Below are 15857 nucleotides of genomic sequence, written 5' to 3' on the forward strand. Positions count from 1 at the left end.
CAACATCCAGGTGGAGATGCTATGTTGACCCATTTGTGGCTTCAGACCATGACTAGCGATCTACCCGAGAGTTAAAAACGTGGTAATGAAGAGATATGGTTTCATTTTCCACCGGCGTATACGTGTTTTGGGCGGGAGGAGTTTTGCTTAATCACTGGTCTACGCTTCGGACACGATGATGTAGGTCGATACACTAGTCATATTACCCGCCCATCATGGTTATCCCGGGTTTTTCCTGAGCTGTCAATGGAGAAGCCGAATTTACACGTCGACGACTTGACGAGATTATTGAATAAGAAAGATAGTTTTACTCGGATGGATGACGTCGATGTTGTCCGAGTATGCCTTTTAGTACTTTTGCATGTTGGTTTTTTAGGCAGAGAGGCCAGACAACCTATTCCTAAGGACCTAATATTATTGGTAGAGGACCTAAATGCATGAAACTTGTTTCCGTGAGGTTCATATCTATGGAAAGCTACCTGGAATAAGTTGTCGTCTGCCTTTGATGACTGCAAAAGTTTGCGTGGCGATGGTTCCAAATACACTTTGTCAGGCTTTATTTGGGCCTTTAAGGTAAGAATTTCGATATAATGTTTCCAAAATTATAATTAATTATTTAACAATTACTAATGTTTGTGTATTATATTGTTTTTGTAGATTTGGATATTTGAGGCTTTTTTCGACATGCATACATATGCATTAAAAACTTTAAATGATATTCCTAGAGCTATTTCCTAGAAGAGGAAACGACAGTTGTTGATTTGGGAAGAGTTACTACGGTATACGACAATAAATGATGTAAGTTAACAAAAATACTACCATATATATAAACAAGTTATTACTAGTACACGTTTAACTTTGTTTGAGTTTTTATATTGTTAGGAGGCCAACACTCCATTACAGAGGCTGACACCCACGGAGGCTGAGCTTGCCACTGATTGGTGGCAAGCTAGTAAGCGTTTTTTTTATGGCACGGATGATGAGCAGCCTCCACTTCGAGATCCATCACCTCACCCAGAGCCATCACCTAATCGACCACACTATATACCTCTACAACGAGAGCCATCACCTATTCCGTCACATCATCGAGCCTCTTCTCCACCATCACCTCATGATAGGCGACCGACAAAGATGCCACGACATTTATCTCCCTGTTCTCCACCTCCACGGGATGAGTTAGGGGAGTTACGTGATGAGGTCAATGCCTTGCGTGAGGAGGTCGGTACTTTATGCGATGACTATGGTGCATGGCGTAACTAGGTATCTACTTTACGTGGTGAGGTAGCGGCTCTACGTGAGATGGTAGCATCGTTGTAGAATGAGGTTCATACTCTACGCAACGAGGTAAGTTTAAGATTTTTCATATTTAACTTGATTTACTCGTAATTTCACTTAGATTGCTTAGTAAATTCATTCGGTTGTTACCAATACTGCTAAACAGTTCTAAAATAACCCTGTGAAGTTAGTATTTGTCTTTGTTTTGTATTTTGGTTGAACTAATGCAATCCATTCAAGTTTCAATTTACAGAAGAAGAATAGTCGCAACACGAAACTTAAATCGCAACGCGAAAATGACTATAGCACCGCGGAAATGACTATCGCAACGGGATAATCGCAATGCGAAATAAAAATCACAACGTGAAAATCACAATGCGAAAATGACTATCGCAATGCGAATTTAGTTTCGCGTTGCGATTTTGGTTTCGCGTTGCGCTTTTTATTTCGCGTTGCGATTATCCCGTTGCGTTTTAAGTTTCGTGTTGCGATTTTAAGTTTCATAAACTATTAATCTTCTGCAAATTGAAACTTGAATGGATTGGATTACTTCAACCAAAAGACAAAGACAAATACTAACTTCACAATGTTGCAAATTTAAGTTTCAAGAATAAACTACTACTCTTTATGTTGTCCTTGAACATGCACTAAACCTATATGTTATCATTTTAAATGTTTATTAGTGCTTACTTCCGGAATGTTATATGATGCATTTTGTGAACTATGATAGAATAATGACTTGGGTGAATACCGTGCAAGTTTGAAACATATTCGTCTTTGTTTTCATTGTTTAATATCATGTTTGTTTATTTACTGATTTATGTATTAATAATTATTTTTAGCGGCCCGATAAGGTGGATGCTTTACGTCGGGTTTTTCTTACACGATGGGGTTCATGCATCAGACGGCGTGCATGTGCCATTACATATCCGTTCAAGAGGCCTCTCCTATCGTTCAAGAGGCCTCTCTTATCGTTCAAGAGGCCCCTATCATCCCTCAAGAGTCCTCTCCCACCGTTCAAGAGGCCCCTGTCATCGTTGAAGAGGTCTCTCCCACCATTCAAGAGCCCGATTCATACGGCGTAATATGTCAAATTATTGAGAAACCCCTTCACGTTCCGGACATGATGGATGACTGTTGGCTTTCGTATGAGTTACTGGCCAGTACCATTCCGGCAGATGAAGTGGAGAGGAGACAACTACCGGAAACAATTCTGGATAATACCCTTTGGGCTAAGACCGCAGTTGATTTTTATCTACATGAGCGGAGCCAAGGGTGTTACGCTGACATATACAAACTCAACGATGATATGCATTTGTTGATTGATCGGTCTTGGTGGGGTGTGTTAGTAGGGGTTGAAAACAAAGGCTATTTTGATGGGGGTAAGTCTTATATTTATTCTTATATTTCATTTTGATTAAATTTTTTTAAATTTATGTAATTCACTAATATATGTATTTTTTGTAAAATAACATATTGATGCATGGGTGTCACGTCTTCTAATAGTAAGGAAATTGAAGAAAAATAAAAAAAAATATGTGATATACAATTATGTGGACGTCTTTTCACGTTGTTCACTTGAAGAATCAACGACAGGAATCATATGTGTTGGCTAATGGACAAGCTAAACTTTATCCTGCATGGTGAGAGGTCGATACGGTTAGTATTTATTTTTTTAAAATATTTTAAAGGTGTTCATAAATAAGTGCGCAATTTGAATTATAACTTATGATTGCAGGTGTTTATCCCTGTTTTGGAATGTACTCATTGGCTTCTCGTCGAGCTTCAGCTCCCATCTATGAAGATAATAGTATATGACAGCATGATAAATTACATATCATTGTCTGATTTGAGAGATATTATTAAGGGATGAAGCTCTCATTTGGACTTATGCGATTAATTATTGGACTTATTCTGGAAACAAGAAGTCAAAGAAGTTCAATGTTACAGTTATTAGAGACGAGACCGCCCCACAACAAACGCATGAAGCCAAAGGAGATTGTGGTCCTCTCGTATGCATGTGTTTGGAGCGTTTGACGATAGGAAGTACACAGTTTCTACCTCCCACCGATAGAGATAGAAGTGCAGTAGGCTTGTGGTTTTGGCATTTTATGGCTAGAGCGATATATGCGATACACTGCCTACCTGCATCCGCGTTATGAAAGTGTCCATAAACAATTTGTAAGTCAAATGCAAGTGTTGTTAAGTACCTATAATTCAATAATAATTTGTTGTTTGTTGGTTTTAGATGTGTAGAAAGTGTTGTTTGAGCAAATTTTTGGTTTCTGCAGGTTAATCCTGAAGTGAGCTGCGTGAAATTGATGTATGGGTGCATAAACAACTGTCTGGGGTACACTTTTTTTATTGTTTAATTGATTCTTAAAAGTCTGATTTGTTTAATTGATGAGGAAACTAAGAATTATTAGCAATTTTTGCTTGTTTAATTGATTTGTAAAAATTGATTTGTAAAAGTTGATTTGTTTAATATTGATGTGTAAATAATTATTATTTGTGCTTGTTTAATTGATTGAAATGTAAAAGTTGATTTGTTGATTTCAATCTGCATCATATTGAAGGCAGAAGACTTGTTGAAGGTACACTTTCGCAACGCTAAACTCAAAATCGCAATGCGAAAGCCAAAACCGCAACGCGAAAGTCAATTCGCGTTGCGATAGTCTAATACGCTTTGCGATTTTCTCGTTGTGATAGTCAAATACCCGTTGCGATAATCAAATTCACGTTGCGATAGTCAAATTCGCGTTGCGATAGTCAAATTCGCGTTACGATTTTTGAGTTGCGATAATCAAATTCGCGTTGCGATAGTCAAATTCGCGTTGTGATTTTTGAGTTGCGATAATCAAATTCGCGTTGCGATAGTCAAATTCGCGTTGTGATATTAAAATGAATGTGTAATAAGTGATAACAACTGAACAAATCATAGCAATGTTCAAACTCAAGTGACTAATACATGCCTAACTGAAAATGTTAAAAGTTTACACATAAAATACACATAATAGTCAAATTCGCGTTGCGATATTCAAATGAACGTGTAATAAGTGATAACAACTGAACATATCATAGCAATGTTCAAACTCAAGTTACTAATACATACCTAACTGAAAATGTTAAAAGTTTACACATAAAATACACATAATACAACATTTGCATTTAAAAATCACCTAAGTTAATAGTCTCAAAAGGTGAAGCCGGTTGTGATTGAGATTTTGATTTTGATTGCGATTTTGATTGCCTTTTTCTTGACACCATATGAGCTTTGGATTTTGATGAGGATCCATATTTTGGTAGAGGAAAAGATGATTGTGATGGCACTGGTGATCCACATGTCAACCTTGTATGACCACTTTCCTTGCACCGACTACATGTCGATCTCTTCTTCTCTTCACCCTTATACGGTATAAGATCGTGACTTTTTGGTCGGTCAGGTAGCCTTCAGTCCATGGCTGGTGGCAAAACTGTTTGTAAGTCATCTGGTATGTCCCACTCAGAAGGATGTGGAATAGGGTAGATAATCTCGGCATAAGTCTGTCGATATACTTCTGTAGTGTAGCAATCCATAGTGTATGCACTTGAATCATCTTAGTTTAGATGAAGAGCAACTTTTATAACATGGCCACACGGATAACCATATGTTTACCATTTCATACAACTACACGTCTTTGCATTTAGATAGACAAACCCATTTAAGTTATTATCCAGTATTTCAAACAAAGTGTTTGAACATGGTTCAACTCTCCATGACGTTGACTTCACAACACGTTTCGTTATCTTTTTTTTAGTCCATGGTGTAACACGATGTTCCAATGTTCCTGTAAATTTAAATAAATAATACTTAGTAAAATATATGATAAGTTACGAAGTTAAAGAAATAATACCTGCATGATTTCTTTTCTTGTAGTACCACTGTTGAATAGAGGCTCGAAAAAACTCCATTAACATAGTAATGGGTAATTTCTGAGAATGACGACTTAGAGCGTTGATTGATTCTGCACTATTAGACGTCATGAAACCATATCTTACTCCAAGTTGATGCACTCTTGACCATCTTTCAAACCCGACATCTTCTAGTGTTTGAGCACACTGAGGCAAAACACTTCTTAAACAATTTATATGCTTATTAAAATCCACTTCCCGATAAGCTTTTACAACCTTCCAGTATGTCCATTTGTGATTTTTTATACCAGCAGACCTTGATTTTAGATTTCTATACAAATGAACACCACAAAGTCCATGAAAAGCATCCGGAAAACACCTTCTAACAGCGTTGTCAATTGAGTTTTCCCTATCGGATATGATTGTCAGATTGCTAATAGGACCTATGCAATCCCTAAGATGCCCTATAAACCATGTCCATGAATCAGAGGTTTCAGATTTGCCAACCCCGTAAGCTATTGGCAGTATCCCATTGTTAGCATCCATGGCTACTGCTAATAAGTTTACTCCAATGTATCGACCTTTTAAATGTGCTCCGTCAACTATAATAACTGGGTGTATGCAAGTAATAAACGAACGAATCTACAAAATCATATACACAAGAAATATAATCATTTAAATGTGAAATGCATGTAACTAACAAAAATGAGTCAACAAAATTATATTGATTTACTAACCGCAGCACCAATGACGATAAACAGCAACTCAAAGCATCCATCTCTATCTGTTTTGATATGAGTTACCGACCCAGGATTTTTCAGCTTTAAATTGTGATAATAAGCCGACAGTTGGGCAAACGATGCTTCTGGCGACCCCCTCAACAATTCCAAGGCATAACATTTGGCTCTCCAAGCTTGAGAATATGAGATACTAATCTTGAACCGAACATTCATGTCAGTCATAATTTCATGTCCCTGATATACCCTGCCATTCAAAAACATTAACTCAGCCAGAAAACCACCCAACACCTTTTTGTTTGCCTGTCTATGGTGAGGAAAAACTTGGGTTCTTGAACATGTATGTTTATCAATAAAAGTCCTAACTTGAAACATTTCGCAATCTTTTATCCTCTTTGCAATCATACGCCACGTACATTTTTTTTCAATCATACACATTGTTTCGAAACGATCTTTGCTTGATTTGTTAACTTTTAGTTGATAGCCATCTTCCACACATTTCGTATACAAAGCTATCTTCAAGTCTTCCTTTGTATCAAAACAATCATCTTTCTTGATACGAATAATTTTTGTGTAACAATCAACTGTTATTTTTACCAACTCTTCTTCCGGTATCTGAAGTAATTCTGGCATATTCCAGTTATACTCCCGTGGCATTTTCTTCGGGGATTTATTCTTCTTCTTTTTCTTCTTCAGGGTTATATGAATTACAGAATGGATGTTCAACATGTTCATTCAAAGTCGTAACTTCCTCCTCATTATCAACAACAACATCTTCCTCGACAGCGTCTGTTTCATCATCAAAATTCGGGTATTGACCAATATCAAAATCATTACACGCAGGGTCTGTTTCTTCTTCTGAAGCATCATCAAAATCCGAGTATTGACCAATATCAAAGTCCGGGTATTGACCAAGATCAAATTTCGAATACCGACTATTACTCACAATTTTTTCTATTGGCTCATCATCGTCTAACTGGTTAATACGAAAACCGGAATTTGGTGCTGAAAGTTGATTGGGATTTGGATTAGGGAAAGGTTGTGGGTTTTGAGATTGTGTTTGGTATTGGAAATGTGGTGAAACAAAATTTGCTTGGTGATGAAATTATGGTGGAACCATTAAATTTTGAGCACCATAAACTGGGGTTGAAAAACTTAGTTGATTACTACCCGCTACTGACCCAACTTCACTATTTCTAGGTTCAACAACATACAATGTAACATCATCTTGCGAAACACTAATGTAAGCAATGAATCGTTCAACATCTTCATTGTCGGTTAACAAATAAACTTTACATTTTCTCTGATAAGATAGCCTAAATCCACTTAAGGGCTCTAAATTCAATTTATTTACAACACATAACATTAGAGTTTCATAAGTTAAATTTTTTAATGACAGTTTTAGTTGAAGATTCATGGGTAAAGGCATATATTGTAAAACACCATGAACATTCTCTCATGACCCTCTAAAACACAAATCTATCCAAATTTATCCAAACATGATCAACATTAGATGATTTCATTATTGTAAATTAATTTACTAAACAAACGAGCTGCGAAACTAAAACCTGTTGCCGGATGGGGAATGATGTCGTTGGATATAGGAACGGATGTCACCGGAGAGAGTGATAGATGGAGATGGAATGAGTTGCGATTTAGGGATTTAGGTTACGAGTTGCTTCTGCTGCGTAGTTATATACCCAAAACATTTGTGTTGCGAAACTAAAACCTGTTTCGAATTTGAAATTCAGTGTTGCGATTATGTATTATTGCGTTGCGATAATCAAAATCACGTTACGAATCTATAAACTGATTTGCGATACTGAAGATCGCGTTGCGATTTAGAGATCGCATTGCGAAATTTTCGATCCTCTCTTTATTTTTTTAGTTTCTCCATCTCTGTTACCGGATTAAGGGCGTGCAGCGGTGGAGCCCAAAAATGGACCTCTGCTTTGCTGTTTTTCCATGGGTCTTGTCTGCTGAGAAATAGAAGGAAGAAAAAAAAGTGAGGGAAGAGGAAAGATAGTTTTTTTTTGGTAAACTATACAGATATTCCTTTAAATTTTCAATCTGATCAATTTTGATCATCGGTTCAGAAAAGTAATTTCTTAGAGACGTCCCCTCTCATTAGTTTCTTCCTCAAATCTAATCAATCTAATTTCCATACCAATTCTCAAGTATCCATGGAAATAAAAATACAATAAAAGAATTAAAATGAAAAACTAAAACTTTACCTTCAAAATTCCAAAAACCTTAGAGACGTCCCCTCTCATTAGTTTCTTCCTCAAATCTTTACAATACATCACCCTCAAAGTCTCTATAAAAACTGTCTTTTTTTTTTGTTCTAACCATTGAGGACAACTAGTGATGAACGAGTGAAAGTCATGACTCATGGCGATGATTGCTGCAAAAGTGCTGAACGAGCAAATGTGGTACATTATTTTGTTTCATGTTTCCAACACGTTCGATGTCTTCCGCAATCTTCTTAGCATCCATTGATGTAAGGGGAAGAATTTATGGCTAACTTGATTGCGACTTGTGATCAATGTGCACGAGTGTTTGGACCGATAGATGTTGTTTAGATGTTGAGTTTAGATTGATATATATTATTTTTTAGTTTCTCGTAGAGGTGAAGAAGAAAGAAGAAAAATAATAAGAAGAAGGAATACGTCGATTTTTTTAATATTTTAATTTTCATGTAATACTTCTATTAATTGATTAACGAGAATGAATGATTAAAATTGAAAGGCTGGTAACGTAAGGATCAAAATCACTCTTTTTCTAAATTGGTGACTAATAGGGCAGACCAAAAACATAATAGATCATTTCGAATAGTTTACCTTCTTTTAGTAAGTTTTGTTTGGGGCCAAACCTCAAAACTTACATATAAAAGGAGTAAAAGAGCCACTTTTTGAAGAATAATGAAGAAAAGAAAAGGGGAAAGAAAAACTCGTCCATTTCAATTTTTCTGTTATCTTTTGTTCTTCTACTTCAATTATCTTATCACTAGTTGAAACCAACCAAATCAAAAACCAAAACCCACTTCTTCTTTTTTTGGTTTTCCCTCTCTTTTGATGTGATAGATCCATAGATCTATTGATTCTGGTTTTGAAGCTCGCATGAAGCCTTTTCCCAGATCCTCCTTTCAAAATATAAACCAAAGTGGTCAATTTTTTTTTAAAAAAGGTGAGCTTCTTTTTCTTATTGATTTATAACCTTTAATGTGGAAATCATGAGTTGAATTATGACGATTAATGGGTTTTAAGCGATATATGAAACATGGTTGTTTAAAGTTCTCAAATGTGAGACTTTAGACCTTCTGGATATCCCAATGGGTGACCAATTACGTTAGTAAAAAGATGTGACCTTTGACCGGTTCTGTTGTTTTAAAAAATATCTTCATGTTTTTATCGATTTTCCAGCAAAAGTACGGTCTTTGATTGCTCTGCTAGCTATTGATTATATAGTTATCGAGTTTATTGTATTATCAAGCTTTGAGGAGTAGTGAAGGATACTGACTTCTACTTGATGTTTGCTTGATTTAGTTGCTTTTTAGTTGTAATTTCACATTGCAGTATTGTTAACTTTTTGGCGTCTTTTGTTGTTGATGTTGCTGTAGTTTTCCATTTTTGTGTTGAGGCTCAAAGAGTTTAAGGCTCACGGTTCTGGTTTCTAGCTCCTGTTTGTATTCAGTGCTTATTTAGATGTGGAGAAATTGGAGTGTTTTTTGGAGGAGATGAGGGATGTTATCTGGGTTTATGAACTTCTTGAGGGCCTGTTTTCGGCCAAGGTCAGATCGATTCGTTCACACAAGCTCTGATGCTGGAGGTCGCCAAGATGGGCTTTTGTGGTACAAGGACTCAGGGCAACACTTTAGTGGCGAGTTCTCGATGGCAGTGGTTCAGGCCAACAATTTACTTGAGGATCAGAGCCAGCTCGAGTCTGGTTGTTTGAGTTCACACGAGTGCGGTCCCTATGGTACTTTTGTTGGCGTGTATGACGGGCATGGGGGCCCAGAGACTTCGCGCTACATCAATACTCATCTCTTTCAACATCTTAAACGCAAGTAAAAAGCCTTTGCCAGGGTTGAATTCTTGTCAAGTTTTATATTTACTGATTAATTACATGGAAGAAATATTCAATAAGCAATTGTTTTGGATAGGATAAATAATTGAAGGAATTACTGTGGTAAACTTGTTGCAGCTCTAGCTATGGTTTGTTGTTCTGAGTCCAAATGGTTATAGATTCCTGATTGTCCTTTTGTTATTTTGCGCCTCACTGCTTATTTCTTGCTGTAGAGCTCGCTTTCATCTGACATTTTTATCTTGCACTTTTTTACCGATTATGTTTCTTGTTCTGTAAAATTTGTTATGTTCAGGGTTCACATCAGAGCAACAGACGATGTCGGTTGATGTAATACAAAAAGCGTATCAAGCAACAGAAGAGGGTTTTTTGTCTATTGTTACCAAACAGTGGCCTATAAAACCACAAATTGCAGCTGTTGGATCCTGTTGCCTGACTGGTATTATCTGTGGTGGATCCCTTTATGTTGCCAACCTTGGCGATTCCCGTGCTGTTTTGGGTAGAGCTGTGAAAGCAACAGGAGAGGTTCTGGCCATTCAGCTCTCTGCTGAGCATAATGCGTGTATAGAGTCAGTGAGACAGGAGCTGCAATCATTGCACCCTGATGACCCACAAATTGTAGTTTTGAAGCACAATGTGTGGCGTGTAAAAGGTCTAATACAGGTAAGTTTCACCATGCTAAGTGCTAACAATTTTTATTTTGAGTAGTTGACTGCTAATATCGTTAAGTAATAACATCAAGTTCTAGACCATGACACTTTTTCATATCTGTGATGAGTGGTTAGGAATAAAATGAGATGAAGTAAGACTTGCTTTTATTTATGGCTTATATCTCATTTGTCTACAAGATTAGCCATGTGAATAAAGGAGCAATTATTACTCTCGTACATCTGCGCTGCAGATGCATAGAGAGCTTGAACCAGCTCTTGTTCAAGTTGAGAACTATCGAGCATGCTTGTGAAAAATATTTGAAAACTTCATTTTGTCATACAAAATTTTAGGGAAGAAGCATGAACCTGGGAAAAGTTTATCTGCATTTGAGTACTTCTCAAAATAAGAACTGAAAACAGGTCCGCAGTGTTTTTGGAGTGAAAATGTATTTTTATGATTACAATTCTAAAACAATGTTCAAGCGAAAGAAGGATTTTGATTTGTTAGAAAAAAGATTATATCGGCTGCATGATATTTTCTCTTTCAACGTGGTTAATATAGGATGGAGCCATTTAGGGGAAGAATACCTATTATAATTATTGACTACAGTTGGATGCTTGGGTTTATCTGTAAAGCTAAAAGGAAAAGGGAAATAAAAAAATATTTCTACTATGATAAAACTCAGTAATTAACAAAGATGATCGGAAGGGATAAATAGCTTACCGACTGTTGCTGAAAAGCTTTGCAATCCTAAGTCTTTTGTATTGTGTTTTGATCACGGTCATCCATTGATGTGGCATGTATCCATATATTCCAAGTCAAGCACCAAAATAGTGCGAGCTATCTGTCTAGTGGTACAGAATTGTAATATTGTTGATACTGTTTCCCATAGTATGTTATTGATAGAATTCTCGACCTTACAGATTTCCAAATCTATTGGCGATGTATATTTGAAAAGGGCTGAGTTCAACAGGGAGCCTTTATATCCTAAATTCCGCCTTCGCGAAACTTTCAAAAAGCCGATATTGAGCTCAGACCCTTCAATATCAGTGCACCAGCTGCAGCCACATGATCAGTTTGTGATATTTGCATCTGATGGGCTCTGGGAGCACCTAAGCAATCAAGAAGCTGTTGATATAGTTCAGAATCATCCACGAAGAGTAAGTTTAAATGTTTAATGTCATGTATCTGTCATGAATTGTAATCTTTTCTCTTATCCCTCTGAAGCTTTCATTTGATTTCAAGTATGAAAACCTTTTCTAGTCGGTTACTGATTATAGATAATAGAGTATAGAATTCAAGTTGTTAAGAAGCTTTGATCATTTATCTTGAAAATATTTCCTTTGTTACATGAGATATGACATTTTGCGGTTGCTGCTATTTCAATATCTTAAAATAAGGATTCCAAAAGAACGGAAAAAATCTAACCTTTTATCCACTTTGGTCTACAAGCAGGGAATTGCAAAGAGGCTGGTAAAAACTGCATTACATGAGGCAGCAAAGAAGAGAGAAATGAGATATTCCGACTTGAAGAAGATTGACCGCGGTGTCCGTCGCCATTTCCACGACGACGTCACAGTTATTGTGGTGTTTCTTAACTCAAACCTCGAGATCAAGGCAACCTCTGTTAAGGCTCCTAATCTATCCGTTCGAGGCAGAGGAGTCACCTTGCCTCATAATACACTGGCTCCTTGTGCTATGCCAACTGAAGCTGGCAGTACCTGATCATGCCGCATCACATGTATTTCTTTGTTGTATGGTCTTCTTTATGTGAATACCAGGTAGCTTCCGGAAAGCGACGAAAGGAGCAAGCCTTCGATTCTTTAATGTACACTGTAACTTTTAACTAGAAGCTAGTACTTTGCATTTCGCATCGGTGCCGCCGAAACACTCTAAGAACTAGAAAGGAGTACAAAGTGACAATTAGTATAGTTAAATTTACCTGGGAATAGCTGCCTTAAAAGTATATACGTTAGTCTTCTTTTGTTCTTCATCTGGTGCATTTGTTCTTACTGTTAAACTTCATGTACTTACCTGCTTCACAACTGTTAACATTGTTGCATTGTACAAAGATTGTGAGATTTGGATGAAGCAGGTCAAGATTATTAATTTAATACATCATCTCACTTAACTAAACTGGAACTAGTCAGTGAAGAACAACTCCATGTTTTATATCAGGTCTCCTAATCCTTCAAAATGGCTCATCTGCTAGTGAATATTGGCTGTTTCAGGCATTTATGGTTGTGGGGTGGTTACTGCTTTGTAACCTGTTCTTTTATACAATATTATATGTAAGTTATTTCCATGGCTCATCAGTTTTCGAGTTTAAATTTGATTTAACATCATAAAAAAATGGTTGTTGGGACATGAAGTGAAACCAGGATGAGGTTGTCCAAGATCTTTAACTCTCTTTGACTAGTGTCGTTAGGTATTTTGATTTCCTGTTGTATTCAAAGGGAGAATACAATATATTTTTGCAGCCAATCAAAGCTTGGGGTATTGAGAATGGAGGAAGTAGGCAATTCCCGAGGTGGGAATAACATTTGTCAGATTGTGTCATGGCCATATTCTCGCTAAATCCACACTAAATAACCCCTTTTCCAATTATTATTATATTTCTCTTCCCCAACCTACACACTATGGCTCCATTCTCAAAGCCATTGATCCTCAATCCTCAGCATCAATCAATAAACAAAGCAAAACCCACCAAAGCAGCACCACTGACATAAAACCCCATTTGCATTTGCTCCCTCAATGGCAATGCCATTGGGTGACAAAAAAACAAATGAAAATGAGTTATGAAGAGTTTTGTGTGTTAGGAACTTAAGATTGTGCTAACAATAATATATACTTTGACTTGAAATGGAATTTCGAGATTTGATTCTTTTATCTTTACCAGACTTTTTTCTCAGCATTGTCCTCTGTACTTTCCTTTGGTTTTCCAAACTGAAATCCAGTAATCTTATCAATTATATTTTGTTTAAGTACATTTGTTATTAAGTTGAATATATGCCAATATATGTAAGAGGATTCCTTTCCTTTTTTTCAACAACAAAAAAATGGAAAAAGGAAGAAAAAAAAAGTAGAATGAAGCTGATGACACCTTTGTATAACACAGGCTAATTATAACCTGCAACTTCATGTGGAATTGTCAGTAGTTTTCTGGCATAACATTATTCATTTATGGACCAAACAAGAACCTTCTTTTTTTCTAAACATCACCATTCAGAGCTCTAAATCCTTGCAAAAATATGGTAATGCTTTTCACTTATTGCCAATAAACAATCTTAGTTAAAGAGATTTGTGAATAGCAGTAAAGACAAGTACATACACTCAAGCTTAAACTACTGCTTTTGTAAATTCACATTAAAGATTTAATACAAGCTTAATATAATACAAAATATAATATAAAACAATATATAATACGAAAAAGATTCATCCAGTACATACTTCTAAGCAAAAGACAAGAGCTCCCCTTCCTTCTCTGGGGTGTTTGCAGTGGTGTGGTCACTATCCTTATAACTAGAGTACATTTGACTCTTCGTTTTACTCATCAGATTGCCCAATGGAAATAGATGATTTGACTAAACTGACCTTTTTTACTGAAATTTTCTCTTTCTAATAATATTTCTCGAACTATCACCTTTTCGGTTGAGGTGGCACAAAGACACATATTCAGAGACGCGTTTTACCTGAGTTTTTGTTTATTGAAATGCCACGTGTGTAAGGTGTATCTTAGGAATGAGCTTTCACGGGGTTCTGCTGAGTCGAATGACAAGTGGGTAAGGCGCATCCCCGGAGACGCGCCTTCCATTAAATGCAATAAATGCCCATCCGTTTTTTCCCCCAACTACCATTCCTCCTCCCTTATATAAACCCCCTCAAGCCCCTTTATTATTCACACCAAAATCTTCTCTTCTCTTATATAACTCATATTCTTCAACTATTTAAGTTTTAAATTTTTTATTAGTGGTAAGAAATTTATTTTTAAATTAGTATTTTTAATAGTTTTATATTTAGTAATATAATTATATAAATATTATTTTTTATTAAAATAATATTTATATAATTATTATTTATTTAAATTTATTAATTAATTATTTTTGTGCTAATTATATATATTTTTGTCTACGGATATAATGAAAAGTGAAATGCTATTGCGATTGGATGCAAACTATATCTCCAGACATTTTACTAATATGGTAATTTTTTTTATATTAAGTAAATTTATTATTATTTTAATTTAAATTTATAATGAATTTATATTAATTATAAATTTTTATAATGCATATTATTTAGGAAACTGATCGTATTTTAGAGACTTTTATTAAAACCCCACATATACTGACACCGCAACGTATTTTGCCATATTTGTCTTTTACCGGGTTCGGGTATATTGCAACAATTATTGGCGGTTGTAAACTCGAACCTGTCCTAATTTTTGCATTGATTGAGAGGTGGAGGCCCGAGACACACACATTTCATCTTCCATGTGGAGATGCTACAATTACATTGGAGGATGTTTCTATGCATCTGGGGCTTCCTGTCGATGGGAATATTATGTTTGGTATGGCGGATGGTGATTGATAGTCAATGTGCATGGAGTATCTTGGAGCTGTTCCGCCAGAGTTTAATGGAGGTAGAATAGTTTTATTATGGTTGAAAGTTAATTTTGAAGTTCTAAATGAAAATGCTTCAGATGATGAAGTAAATGCATGTGCTCGGACTTATTCTATGAATCATTGGAGGAATATTAATGCCCGACAAATACAATGCAACCAGGTGCATTGTATGTGGTTGCGTCATCTGATTGATTTTGATGAAGCTAGAAGATATAGTTGGAGCGCTGCAGTTTTGACATTTCTCTTTAGAAAAATGTGTCATACGACAAATTATAAGAAAACTACTATCGGTGGATGCCTCCTGCTTCTGCAATCATGGGCATGGTTCTGCATGCCTTTCTTATGCCCGATCGTCAATGAACATACATATTCCCCTTATTATTGAGGTAATTTTCGAACTAAATTTTGATTTAAATATTTTTAATTAAATACGATGATATTTAGTTTATATTATTTCATAGGTTTTGAAAGAAATAACCATATAGATATACCTACTGGACTAGAGGAAATTCGTTTACTTATTGATACAAAAGTTGGGTCTGAGGTATGTTTTGAAATTTGTTTAAATATGAATATATATAATTTAAAATATTATATA

General features: G+C 35.9%; 1 protein-coding gene across 1 annotated transcript; it reads left to right on the forward strand.

Moving 5' to 3' along the window:
- The first annotated feature begins 8775 nt into the window (after positions 1–8775).
- LOC120134487 (probable protein phosphatase 2C 46) lies at positions 8776–12429 on the forward strand. Its single transcript, XM_039150919.1, has 6 exons — positions 8776–9089; positions 9523–9579; positions 9621–9965; positions 10282–10649; positions 11561–11797; positions 12093–12429. The coding sequence occupies exons 3-6, from the start codon at positions 9647–9649 to the stop codon at positions 12360–12362; spliced, it is 1194 nt and encodes a 397-aa protein (XP_039006850.1). The 5' UTR covers positions 8776–9089; positions 9523–9579; positions 9621–9646; the 3' UTR covers positions 12363–12429.
- Positions 12430–15857: the final 3428 nt, after the last annotated feature.

This window comes from Hibiscus syriacus, unplaced genomic scaffold (genome assembly GCF_006381635.1).
Source record: "Hibiscus syriacus cultivar Baekdansim isolate YM2019G1 unplaced genomic scaffold, ASM638163v2 tig00110597_pilon, whole genome shotgun sequence".
Classification (NCBI taxonomy): Eukaryota; Viridiplantae; Streptophyta; class Magnoliopsida; order Malvales; family Malvaceae; genus Hibiscus; species Hibiscus syriacus.

Excerpts from the sequence above, each read along its gene's own strand:
- LOC120134487 (XM_039150919.1), top strand. The coding sequence starts at position 9,647 with ATGTTATCTGGGTTTATGAACTTCTTGAGGGCCTGTTTTCGGCCAAGG. Across the intron at positions 9,966-10,281 it reads TCTCTTTCAACATCTTAAAC|GGTTCACATCAGAGCAACAG; the intron begins GCAAGTAAAAAG and ends TGTTATGTTCAG. Across the intron at positions 11,798-12,092 it reads TTCAGAATCATCCACGAAGA|GGAATTGCAAAGAGGCTGGT; the intron begins GTAAGTTTAAAT and ends GTCTACAAGCAG.